General features: G+C 40.6%; 1 protein-coding gene across 1 annotated transcript in view; it reads right to left on the minus strand.

Annotated features, from left to right (window-relative positions):
- Window positions 1–2,889: 2,889 nt before the first annotated feature.
- The window catches only part of DUSP22 (dual specificity phosphatase 22), a 39,451-nt gene continuing 28,271 nt past the window's right edge, over window positions 2,890–14,069 (minus strand). The window contains exons 5-7 of the mRNA XM_065753335.1: window positions 9,216–9,290; window positions 7,340–7,511; window positions 2,890–4,622 (exon numbers count right to left, since the gene is read on the minus strand). Coding sequence (XP_065609407.1) covers window positions 4,437–4,622; window positions 7,340–7,511; window positions 9,216–9,290 — 433 coding nt within the window. The 3' untranslated portion in view covers window positions 2,890–4,436. The remainder of the gene's footprint in view (window positions 4,623–7,339; window positions 7,512–9,215; window positions 9,291–14,069) is intronic.

Genomic DNA, 14,069 nt, shown 5'->3' on the forward strand with positions numbered 1-14,069 from the left:
AAACTACATTTTAGAGACATTCTCTGGCTCCTTGCTGCTGAAGTACGTTTCTGACACAGCATTGGAGAAATTAGGTAATTACTAATGTGAGCCTTACGTAGCAAGCTGCACTGAATTTCAAGTCTTACAGGGAAATTAAAAAAAGGGAGATTGAAATACCCAGGTGAACTTAAGAGCCATATGACTTACTGTGAAGAAGCTGAAACGAAACATCATGAAAAAGGTGCAGCAAGCACATTCAAATGCATCTGTTAGGACTTCAGTTGAGAATATTATTCAGGAGATTCATCAGATTCATTCATCAGATTTGGCTACTTAGCCATAATTGACTGCATTTTCACGTTGGGGCTTGGGGTTTTTGTTGTTGTTTCTTGATGGTTTGAATGACACTAGCTCTGTTAAGAGGGTAATTCTGGCAAACCAGAAATGCAGTGTTATCTGTGTGAATTTAAATGGGACTTTTTTTTCCACTTACACTAGTTACTTATTTATTTTGCTCTGGCATCATCTTCTGCCACTCATATCGTCTTCCTCAGACAGACTCGAGCCTCAGCTGTGTGCAAGCCACGTTTTACAGCTAATGAAGCCCTACACAAGTGTGTTGTAGGGAACAAAAGTATTTCAGAAGAGTTAAAGATAAATAAATCGGATTTGCTACATATTCTGTCCGAAGGTGGGTTCAGTGACAAGTCAGCAGCAAGCAACGCCCTCTTTTGGGTCTAGTATCAAAGAGATGCTTGTTCTGCAGATCCTTGAAGTCACCTGCATGAACCCAGTGAAGAGATGAGAAGTCTCAGTCAGTCCGCGTGCAGGAGAAACACCATCTAACACCCACATCAGTCAGCATTATGCTTACTGTACCTGTCAGAGACTACTACTTATTTCAAGAAATGCACGAGCAGATCAGGTGCTAACATTTACTTTTATTTGTAAAAAAATTGTAGAACATATTAAATACAAACATTTGGAAAATGCAATCAAGGCTTTGCTAAGACGCCCAGGAACAGGAAGACAGAATCAAGAAGCTTACCAGGTCTAGAGCTTTCAAAGTAGCTGAATTACTATAATTTTTCACTGACTTTAGAGACAGCGGCCATTATAGCAACCGATGTTATTACTGTCCTCTTTAAAAAAAAAACAGATACGGTTTGTTGTATCTTCCCAATCGACCAGAAGATGTAAGGAAGCAACTCTTTCCAGGTTAAAAATCAGGGTAATAAATACTAATGCATTTACCCATTACCTACATTGTATAACTGTAAGCATTTGCTTATAATCACACATGGATTTCAAGTTTACAAAAAAAAAATATAATAATTATACATTTCAAATCTGGATATCCAGTAAGGTGTTATAAACTTTACACATTTTCCAGTGAACATCACAATGAGAAGAATGTTTTGAAGCACAGAAACAAAGTAAGTGAATGCATCATCTACACCATAAAGGCCAACTATCACCACGTGGACGGGGGTCCAGTCACGTTCCAGATAGCTGGATAGTCCTGCAAACTGCCATGGAAAGGCTGGTTGGAAGACAAATCCTGTCAAGTTCTCAGTGTTTGCTCCCCTCCCTTTCTAGACAGCCAGAGGTGGGAACTGTAGCTGCTCACTCTTCTGCACTTATGGAAATAAGAGAGTAAAGCTACTCCTGTGCTCCCTATACAGAGGAAACAACACTCAAGTTGACTCAGACCACCATTCCTCTTTTGTCACGCTGAAGTGAGGTATGCAGTACAAAGCGTCCGCTAAAGATGTAGGAGCTGGAGCCTACGGAAAATACCTCCTGTCTTTTAAAAAGAGAGAAACACTTCTGCTTACTGACAACATGGCATTCCCTCTGTCTTCCTGCTTTTACCCTGTATCTGCTTTCTAGTTGCAGCATAATGCACAATGATATGGCTATATGGCCCTAAATACAAATTCAGTTTAAAAAAAAAAAAAAGTCCTGTTTCTGGGACTGACCCTTTAGGGATAATCGAACTATTAAAAAAAACCAGTACAGAACAATCTTGGACATACAGACAGTATTGTGTCTCCCATTCTGCCTTGTATTTGTCAGAACAGAAAACCTGCCAACTTATCAACACTCACACCATTACTACTGCAAGGACAAGCATCAGAACTGTTATGAGTGCATGCTGTTGGCAGTCCCCTACAGGATGGACTGACTGGATACCTGCAAGAGCACGAGCCAAATGCTTCTGGCAGCTACCCTCTGGGGACAAGCAGATATTATGCTGCTAACTTACTGTCTGAGGGTTGAACAAATGGAGCATCATCCTGAATGTATATCAGACCTCGTTATCACAGAAAGTGTTTTCCAAATACTTTCAGAGCACGGGGGGTACTGTCAATGTGGGCACTGCTGTGCTGGAATTCATGATAGCTACCTACTTGCAGATCAACCTCTTTGAGCAATGCCAAATCCTTCTGTTACCAGGCCAACACAGAACACAGGCTGCTACGTATCCCAAACAGGCAGTGGTTCATTTAGCTACAAGCTTGAAAACAAAATCTCCACGCCTTTCTCAAGCCCAACAGCTTATTGTAACATAGACATGATTTTCCTGCTCTTGCTGATTTCAGTACCCTTAAAGTACTTGTGCAGTGAGAACTCTGACTGAGGCTTGGATTTGGATGACATGGTCAGGCTAGTCCCTCCCTGTTCCTTTTTTTTTTTTTCTTTTTGACAACTACTGATACACAAGATTTGTAGTTCAGAAAATGTAACACAGGTTATGAAGATATGTAACAAGGCCAGAGTTCCCTTGACCACAAAAGCACTGCTCCCATCCAAAGAATTCACTGCCACACAAAGCAAGCAGGAAATGGCATGAAGAGGAATTTTGTGAAAGGATGGGAGAGCCAGAGTACCAAAGCAACTGAAAGAGATGACAACTGTATTTAGCACGCTGACTGCCTCTCGCTCAGTGCTCAGCTTTTAACATGATGTACATCACAAGCTGCAACAAACGAGTTTTGTTTTTGTTTTTCCATGCCCTGACTATTCAGATTTTCTTTTTTATTTATTTATTTTGCAATCATCAAGAAAAACAAACCTTCCATCCTCTGAGCCAAAGACAAGAAGCTGTTAGCTCGGCATCAATGGCACACTCCACCACACCACCACAACCCAATGCACTGCCCAGCATCTGTGGTGACATATTTGAATCCTACACTGTTAGGATGCACTTGAGTCAGGCAATGACTCTGCTCTAGAAACACACCGTGTTACCACGGGCAGTGCATGGCCACTTGTTTTAACCTACCAAAAACAATTTACAAATGCATTCCTACCGATCTGATCACAGTAAAACACAGAGTGGTTTTTAAATGGTGGAAAGTCAAATTCAAACGACTCTAGTGTGAAACACGGGCAATTTTAAAAGAAAACAAACTTCTCAGATACAGACATTTGTGAAACACGCACACTCTCACACACATTACTCAGTGCCAGATTAAGATTACACAAGGCCATCTTCAAGGTTGCATTTACAACCACAATGACAAGTACAGCGTTTTTGAGGTAGCTGAAGTCAAAGAGCAAACCACAGCACAAGCAAAGAAACGGGTGCTCGCACTCACACCAAGCCCACTCTTTGGAGACACGTTGTCACGTGTGCAGGGGCATGTGTTCCTCAGGAATGAAGTTCAGTGGTATTGGAGACCTGGCTAACTACACTCCAGAGAAGTTTATGTTGGGAGATCATAAGCACAACTGAGGACCATGGCTTCAATCACTGCCTATCAGCTGAACTGCAGCAGCAGTTTGTGTTCTCAGCCTGCAGGAGTTCTACCAACAGCTCTGTCTCACGTGCACTGAAGCAAGTACAACTGTGGCAGTTGAAGATGTTATTACTCAGAGCTGTCTGCCCCACTTCTCTCCTAGCTGTTACTGTTGGTAGAAAGGCGCATGTACATATCTAACCTGCTCCAGTTTACAGCCTAGAATTTGAGCACAAGTCCATCTCCAGAGTATTACTTGCCAATGGACTGTGAACAGTGGACTTACTTGAATTCTCTTCTCCAGGTGCAATAATACATTTGCCACATTAAAAGTGCAGAGATGTCAAAGTGCCAAAGCTTGAATCACCGGAGTTCATCTCTCAGAGCCCTTTGCTAGCCTACAACAAAAGGAGTTGAGCTAACCTCACAGCAAATGCCAGGCTATGTAGGGATAACAGCTGTGGCTGATGGACTGGCTCAGCCATAGTAATTGGATCTTGTCTCTGAGCATACAAAGAACTCGATCCTGCCTGAATTACAAAATTGTGTTAAACACATTCATCCACACACACATAACGTACAATTTTCATCAAGAAGCTTTCTACAAATCAATTGTTTGCATGACTACTGTTGAGAGTCTTGAAGATGTGATAGAAATTATGGCAAAATATTCTTCAAAGGTAGAGAGAAAAATTCAGCCTTCTATGACTAGGTCTCTGTCGTGTAGTTGTTGTACGAGAGAGATGGCACAGATGAGAAGTTGTTATTCCACTGTCTTCCTCCAGTACTCTGCTGCAATTCTGCCTGCTCCTTGTACTTGCTCAGAAGATTTTTGGCTTCTTGTAGATCCTGAAAAGAGTTTTCACCGTATTCTTCTTTCAGCCACTGCCTGAACTGCAGAAATGAAACAGACATTTACAACATAACGAAGCAATATCAGAAGACTTATGCACAAGTAATATTCCCTCCAGCCCTACAGAATTTCAAGAGCCTCTAAGAATACAAGCAATTAAAAAAAAGCATAAATATTGCATGTCATACGAAAGGAGCACAGAGGAAAGCACATGAAATCACTGAGATCCCTTACATCCTTTTAAATGACATGCTTGCTTAATAGCATGGCTGTCTGGAGTAATACCAAATAAGGAACATTCACTGGACAAGGACATCCTGGATGTGTACAGGAAGATACAAGCAATGAGATGAGTAAGTGTGGACACTAGCATGATCAGCCCAAGCCACAACAAGCTTAAAGAACTTCAAAAGGTTAAAAGACCAGAAAGGAAACCACTCATATAGCTTCTTTCATCCTGATCTAACTAACACCTCTAGTAGAAATTGCATTGTAGACACTAGAAAAAACAACTACTAGGAAGAAAAAGACCACATTTAACAGCTATAGCAGAGGATCCTCTGTTACTGACATGAATGACTGACAGTGGTATTTGACTGAAGTACCAGGGTCATTTGAAGATGAGGGAACAATGCAGGGGCAGGGCAGTGATGCTGGGATATTTTCCGTGATTTCCTCAGTTTCCTGCAATTTTCAGCTCAGGTACTTTTGGACACTGAGCCAGTATCTCTGTGCTTGATACAAAAAATATATGCTCTTCTTCTGCCACAAATTTTTGAATCCACGTATTTTTGCCACAATGCATCTGGATGCCAACATTATCCACAAGTATCTGTCATATAAGAAATGATTTTATCTGACTGAGACCAGTCAGCTGATACCTGCACCTCACACCACAAGTAAGATAAGAAATCACATCTGTTTATCTCCTCTATTCCACTCACTTTCACAGACCTCTGTCAGATTATTCTCTCTCATTTCTTTGCCAGTTGAAGATTTGAGTGTACTTAGACACTCATATTATAACTTTGTTGTGCTTTTCTGTTAAAGCAGCAAAAAGACACAGACCACAATTGTTCTGTTCCAGTGATAATACCCCTGTGAATTTTTAAAAGCCTTAACTTCCATAGCTTTATTCTGCTTGGGGATTATGGACTAGAGCTGTAAAGATCACTTACTTAAAGCCTGGGAGACAAGACCTTAGCAAAGTTATTGCCTCCTATTCTTAAATGATCATAATAAGGATGAAGAAAATCTGAAGCCTCGGGCCTCCACTTGGAAATTTGGAATTACTGCAAACCACGTGATTACCTCAGTGACTGAATCCCTCATATAAGATCGAGACCTGAGGGACTCCATCCCAGAAACCCCACAGGATACCACTCTGAGTAGACTTAGCAAAACAGCCATGGTGATGAAATCAGAAAAAAAAAACTTCACACCCTTTGCAGATGGCAATATTCCACTGAAATCAGGTGTGTAAACAGACACCTGCTAAGGATGTGGTTGTTATTAAGAGACTGTAGGAAACTACAGCCCAGCCAGTGACTACAGGTGGATATTTCTTTTTGCAAGCGACTGCCTCCCCCTCAGCAAAATAGGCTGGATGTCCTGTCCATCACAGATGAAAAAAGACGTTACTGTCTTTATCAAGCTATTTGCATATAGACTTAATTGTCATTGCTGTTTGCCCAGACCAATTTGCCCAGAGCAGAAATGACTGTAAGGGAGGAAGGAGACAAGTCTGGAAAGTCCCCCTCTTGACTTTTGTCTCTTAAAAACTCAGTTAACTTTATCATTTACACCAGTTCCAAACGATCCAGGAAACATTCAGTTAAATATTTAAAAAAAAAACCTCAAATATTTACAGTTGCAAGCTGCCTTATGCAAAACAAATGGCAATTTCTGAACTCTGAACCTTCTGCAGCAGAACGATGGGTATGTAATAATCAATTGATGTATTTTTTTAATCTCATGTATTTTGGTTGGCCTCTGCTGTTGATTTTTTTAATAAGTACAATCCAAGAAAGCCCAGATAACAATAGGCTGAGTAATGGAAAGCAGAGGAGACAGTCAGAGTAGGAAGCCACCAATCACCCATGGGGAGCAGGTCTTTTGCATAGAATGGTTGTTTTTAGATCTAAGAAACTCATTTTATGACAATCGCTTTGCAGTTCTATTGTTTCCTTAATTATCCTTGCCTACAGAGCCTTAAAAGAAAAAAGAGTCAGATTTGAGACTGTTCTCCACATCTGAATATTTAGTCTCAGTCACAAAAGGTATTGCTGGCAGAGGACACTGTCAGTAATGATAACCTAAATTAATTTATGGATGCCAAATTTCCGATTATGATTTTTTTCCTAATTACTAATTCAAAAGAACGTGGGGGAAAAGTATTTTTATGTACCTTAAAAGTTGGTCTTACTGTTGCATTCTGACCTCCTTTCTCTTTACATCTTCTCTTTAAAGGTCTAAATCTTGTGTCTTCATTGCAAAGAGTATTGCTAGATTGACAGCACGGCTGGTGTACACGGAAGGTGTATTTAGATGTTATGCTTCACCTTTACTCCTATCCCATATTCCTTAATACCTTTAGTTGTACCTGCACCAACCCAGTGCAACCAGTAGCAGGCTTACCAAAGAAGTCACTTCCACAAAGCAAATCCAAGGAGTCAGACAGAACAGCCAGGCCCCAGAACAGTCAGAAGCAGCCCAACCAACTGTTCTGTTTCTCATTTCATTTGTTTGTAGGTGATACCTGATCAACATCATGCTTTTCGAAGTCCTGCAGCTGTCTCTGAAAGCCCATGTTAGGATTGGCACAGGATCTCGCTGCTCGAACGACAGACAGTGCATCTTCCCAGCCAAAGTCTGTGATGGTCATGATGTATGCAACCACCAGTGTTACACTCCTAGAGACACCTGCAAGGCTGCATGAAAAATGAGGTGCAATAAATAGATGAAGTACAGCTCTACTTCAATTACTATCAGAAGCATCACTTCCCAACACCACAGCAGGTGTATAAATAGTATTGGAGTTAAGGGGGCTTTGGTACCTCGTTTTCAAATGAATCAGAACAAATCTATAAGATTGAAAAGTGGGTTCTGAGTGATAATTCATGTTAGACTAGAAAGGAAGGAAAAAACATTGTTCACAAAAAGGGAGGAGAGCATACATTTCTTAGATAGATTGCTTTTGAATGAGCTAGAAGCAAGTCACCCAGTCTTCTGCCTATACAGATCAAAGTGCTGAAATAAGGCTGTTCCCTCCTCCTCACCATTTTATGGGTTCAGAAATTATCTGAATTGTTTAAATACATGAGTCTGATTGCTTGAGTTCTTCCCATTCTCTATGCACTGTGTAACTTAGGTTCTCCAGTAACTCCAGTTTCCCGAAACACTGGGATAAAGTAAGAATCATTCCCCAGTACTGGTTTGACTGCTCTGGAAAAACTCTCAACTCATACTGTCATAGGTATATATAATGAGCCCAGGCTGCATTTATACCAGATTCTTTCACCTGGCATTTCCAAACATCTCACACTCTTGAAGCAGGCCACAAATTTAAATATACACTTTTTATCACCATCAGAATTCAGACAAACTATCCATCTTACATACACAGAGACTGACCAAATGACTCGTGCACACCCTGCCATGAGCCAGTAACAAATTGAGGATTTATGCTCAGGGCCCATGAATAAGCTCAGATCATGAGATGACTGATTCCAGACATAGACTCAGATATGTCACTTGGACACAGAGCACAGACTACAACCAATAGCAAGGAACAAGAAAAAGCCCAGGGTGGGATTTCCTTTTTTACTCTGTATAGTCCCAAGAGCATCTCTCCAATCAGAGACTTGTTATTAAGAAATGCAATTTTTGAATGCTTCAGCAGTTAGAGAAAATATAAATCAGCTTATTTTCAGAGGGCTTTTTTTTTAATAACAAAACACAGAAGTCACCAAAATAGTTTGTTACAGAAATAGATTAAATTATTAAGATTATGGAAATCTTTAGAAAAACAATGATTAACAACAAGAATAAAAAAAAATAAGGTCTCCAGTCAAAGAGATTTTTTATTTTGTTAGGAAAGACCTACAAAAAGGTTTGATTAGGAGAGAACATAAAGAATTTCTCATTCTTCTTGCATCTCCTGGCAGCTGCCCAGCATAGCCGTTCAAAAGCCTTAGCTGCACAAGGCTTTAATAACATTTGTATTCTGAGGCTCTTCAAATAACAACAGGACTTCAGTTCAGGTGGATTTTGCTATAAAATGGAGATGAATGCTAACTTTTCATTAACATGGAAGGGACCTCTGGAGATCATCGAGTCCAACAGCCTTGCTGAAGCAGATTCCTTATAATAGGTTGAGCAGGAAAGCTTCCACGTGAGGCTTAAATATCTTCAGAGAAAGACTTAGATTTAGCCCAAAATGTCTAGCCATACAGATCACAATAAAAAGCCATCAACATGTTGTCAGTGTAGCAGATAGAAACCTTGTTTTAATAAAGCAATGAGGTTTTTTTGTCTAAGAGAGAACTCTGTACCTCCCATCTTGAGTGAAGATGAACATACAAGTAAAGGCATAGAAACCCTTATGAAGTTTCTTTAGCCAGTGGTATACATACCAATGAACTAGGCAGCCTTCACCTGTAAGCCGGCACTCATGAATAAATTTGATGCTTTCTCTGAAATGCCTTGCCCTGAAAACAGAAGCAGAAAGGGAGTAAAGAAAGTGCCATATTTAGTAAAATCACTACTTAGAAAGAAACGTATCCGAAAGCTCAATTAATCCTGTTTCTAGAATTTAGAAGTGAACACAGTAGTTACACGGTAAAACTTAGTATCCACCAGTGAAATCCAAAATTCACTGTGCTACCTGAAGGGGGAACTGCTATCTTAGGCATGACAGCATGATAATCATTGGCAAACACTTCATTCTGATGAAAAGCAATTCTGTGCTTCAGTTTATGTTTTATTCCTCTAGTGACCTGACCTCACACCTCTCTGATGTCAGGTGAAACAGAGTGCAGCTACATGAACAATTCTCAAAGTACACTGCCTCTTACAAAGCAGCACCCTGCTAGCCAAACTGCAGCTTAACGTTTACTTTACATCTTCCTTCAAACCATTCAGTAGTACACACCTAAATGTCAGAAGTCTTTGCAACACAAAATCTTTCCCTTTTGTCCCCGGTACAAAAAAATTCTCTGTTCTAGTCTTGGCAACCTCAGTCCTTCCTGCCTCCTCTCCTCAGACCTCGAGGCCTCCTTGTTATTTAGCACAGCAGTCAATCCTTGCCTGCAGCCTACTTTTTGTTAAGCACTGTCCAAGAAAACGTAGAAAAGAGACTCAGCTCACAGACACTGGGATTTGTATACACAGTACTCTTCATGCCCCTTCATCTTAGGTAAGGCAAGCCTGAAGGAAAGGAACTGACAGCTTCCAACAGCTGGGCAGCTGACTGCAACCATCTCAGCAAGCCTGCAACCTCACCTCTTTGTAGCCCAGCCCCAGGGTGCTCACCATGCCTCAGCCTTTCAGGCTCCAAAACTCTTGGGGCTGTCTACAACCTACCACACAAGCCAGCAGCACCTTTAGGCTCAATTCAGCTCGAGTTTTCCACGGCATTTGAGTGCTCCTGCACAGAGGAGATTGCTTCTTACAGGGTACTCAATACCAAGCTTACTGGCAAAAAGGAATCTGAAAAAGCACTCTGCACTTAACACCCATTAATCACAATGTCCTGCATTCAAGATGCTTCCCCACGCTAAGTATATATTACACCACAAGGAAAAAAAACAGCAGCCACACAAAAATCAGGAATGTTCACATAAGAGGAAACTTCCCTTCCTGCCCAACAGTGCAGCTGCTGATATTACAAATATTAAGAGCTGGAGAAGGACAACAGTAATGCATGAGTGCCTGTGGAACTTGCAAAGGTGATGAAGTCTAAACTGACATACCCAAAAAGAGGAACCATAAAAGCCCATGACTCTTTCTTCAAGGCAATTCTTGTTTCACTGGATACATCGTAGAGATCACAGCCAGAAGAAACCACAGTGACTTAAAAACTTGAAGGCATGATGCAGCCTCAAGCTTCAGGGCAGCACTTATACTCAGTAATTTTTGTTTTTCAAGAAACTGATCAAGTACGCAGGATGAATGAAGAAGAGTGAGTAAGCCTCGAGAGTGCATTTCTACACCCAGACTGCTGCTCCAAGACATTTTCACTAGCCGAGTTGCAACACATAATGACATTTAAGCTTGCCTGTTGAGCACAGGCAGCTTCACATAGGCAACTCAAGAGAACAAATGAGACTTCACTGCCTGTGCAAGAGGCACTGCTATTATACAGTGAAGGAGTGCTTGTCCAAGATTAACTGGTGTTGATCAGATGAAACTTGGTTAGGGCTGGACTGATAACATCCTGATCTCATACAGTCATCTTTCCTCCTCTCCAGAGAACAGGGCCAACAGAGAAGCTCCAAGCATCAGTGAATTCATTTCAAAGGTCTAGGCACAAGTTCTGGTTAAACACTTCAGTGCTCTGGTTTGAAAAGCATCTGTGAGTAAGCACAGCATCTTTACAAGGTACTAAATATAGGTAGCAGTGAACTCCATGCACTCAGTTTTATTTGTCCTTCCTTATTGCTGACACTCAGTCTGCTGATTCACTGTTAAAGCATCTGCAGGCATTCATGAAAACACAGAGGAATAACCAAGCTTAGAGACAGGGCTGCTCTGCAGAATGACAACCCCTCCTCACCTTCAGTCACAGAAAAGTAAAAACATACTTCTCCAGAAGTACATGGTTTTTGCTGACTCCAGTAAACATTGTTTGTTATGTTTACTGTTACCAAAGTTACCACAAACTTTTTTTACCACCTTTTTTTTACCACAAAAAGCAAGACTGAGGATAAGTTAACTGTGTGGAAAGTGCCACGGACAGAAGAATAGCAAATCCTACATTAATTGCAAAATCACTGATTATCATCTGTAACAGGAGAACACTTGACATATGCCTTGAATTACAACCTGTTTCTTGGACTGAGCAGACACTTGAAGACATTTCAGTATGCGATATCTGACTTTTACATCTCCCAGCTTAAATCTGGGTACTGAACTGCATCATCTTTGGGGTGAAAAACACCACGGGGATAAGAACCACCATAGTGCCCCAGCAACAAGATGTGAAAGTTGTCTAAGCATATGCACTGGCTAACTAGATAATCCAAAATTTGCCAGAGGGCTGAGTTAAGATATCAGATCTAAATATGACAGTTGCTAGTCAGTCTACAAATAACTATCAAGATTAAAAGGAATGCATGCAAAAACAGATAGGAAGGAATATCTTGATGTTTCTAAGTGCAAAGATACAGCTAAATTTGTTTTCTTAACAGGCTTCCATATTGTCACCACTAAAGCCTGACAGTTGGATGTTAATTCCTTAGAAACAAACAGCCTAAGACAATTGACTAGAACAGCTCAGAAACAGAAGATTAGATTTCTACAGAGTACCTTTTTAGTAACAGGTTCTGTAGGGAATGACAGCTCTAAGGAAGTCAGTTGCCCAAGGTAAAATTCACACTGTCCAGGAAAACATGCATCTGACTCCTAGGAAGCACCTCAGATCTCAAAAGCAACTGCTTCATTCCTATACTAGGTAGGGGAAGAACACAGGAGCAGAGCTTTTGAGCCGCTCTGGCAAGCATGAGTATATTAAGAGGGGACTTCTTATTGCATTTCACTGGCAATTCATCCCTCTAAGAAAGATAACCACTGAACAAGCTTACTACAAGTAAACGTGCATTAAACACACAAGAAACCAAAGCTTCACTCACAAAAATTCAGCTCAAATGAATTAAGAGCTCACAGACTCAAAATTCAATGAGTATGGGCCTTTTGTTGGACACTTTCAACCCAAAAGCTGGAAAACAGCAACCAATCTTCAGAAACTTCTAACAAACCTGTTCTTTGTCCAGACAAGTAAGACACAAGCAGACATCCAGTCAGTTGTACCACTCAGACTGCTAAGAAAACACAAGGACCTGCAACACAAAATGGTGCTATACTTTTTTTCTTGAGACCTCCAAGGTGTTTTTCCAGAGAACAGAGTAGATATGTAAGGATGTTGCAGAGGGACATACTCCTTCTCCTGTTCCTCAGTTACATTCCCTAAACAAAGGGTGCACACAAAGCAGCTACTCATTCCCAGCTAAGATTGTCATAGCCTCTAAGTCTGAAGAACAATTTCCTCTTGCTTTCAGAGGACTGTGTGTGCACAGCAAGCAAAAATACTGCTTGTGGGCATCATGATTTGACTTTACTTCAATTTCTGCACTCTATAAAGCAAAAAAAGAAAAATCAGTTACTCATCAAGTTTTATTTTAAGTGATAAAATGTCTCAGTATTAGAAGTAATGACGTTTTCCTGCAACCACCTGATACCGAAGCAAGAATTGCAAATGCCTTCAGCGTAACAGAAACAATACTCATGCAAATATTGTATCTTCTTACTGAAGCTTTAATAGCTCTGGTACCATGCCAGACAGTTGAAGTGCTAGGGGTGGTTTTTCAGTGTAACTCCTTGATACTCAGCAGCGAGGGAAAGGCTGAGCAGGACAATGATTAAAATCATCAGAAATGTTGTCCCCTTTACTTTCATTCCTGAAATAATCCTGATCTCTATAAACAAAGGAGATCTGGAAAATATTTTCAGAAATGAGACAGGTCTCAGAAGACCTGCACAATATGATATGTGAATATTTTCCTCTAATCTCACTTTTTGCTCCTACACAAAAGGACTGAATTTAAATTTAATTTATGTTTAAGTATCAAGGTCACAAATCTGGCTGACTGTGCTTGACAAAGGCAGTAAACTATCTTCTCATCACAGACCTGCACTGAAAATCAGGGTTCTGGAACAGGGATTTTATTTATTTAAGATTATGACAGAAACACACCAGAATGAGAAAGCAAACCAATTACATATCAAGTGTCACACTGGAATCTTTCTAGGGTATGAGAAATATACGCTCTAAAAATATTCACCGAAAGCATCAGCCAGAATATTGCTGTGATGTGAGAGAAAAGCAGTGCTGCATTTCCTTCCGTACGTACCAGGCCTCTTTCAAGTACTTATTTCTCTACAACACTTTCTGGCAGGATGTGGCTGAAACCCCCCTCATCTCTCCCCAGCATAAACACTGAGCTCTAGAGGAAAGAGTTGGTCACCATCCAAATTCTCTTAGAAAATTTGTTTTGATTTCTCTTTGGAATTAAGGTCTGCTATGCACCTTCAGTTCAGTGGTTCAAACCATTAAAACCAAGGTCAAGTTAATCAGCATTTCATGAATGTGAGCAACAATAAGAAAAAGGCAGGCACACAATAGTTTCTGTAAATCCCCAAGGCAAGAATCACTCCAGTGCAGACAAATTCCCTATCATGGCAGTCTACTAATAAGAGCAGTGGGGCCTTCA

Source organism: Cyrtonyx montezumae, unplaced genomic scaffold, assembly GCF_038088225.1.
Source record: "Cyrtonyx montezumae isolate F1298 unplaced genomic scaffold, pur_monq_1.0 scaffold_8, whole genome shotgun sequence".
NCBI lineage: Eukaryota > Metazoa > Chordata > Aves > Galliformes > Odontophoridae > Cyrtonyx > Cyrtonyx montezumae.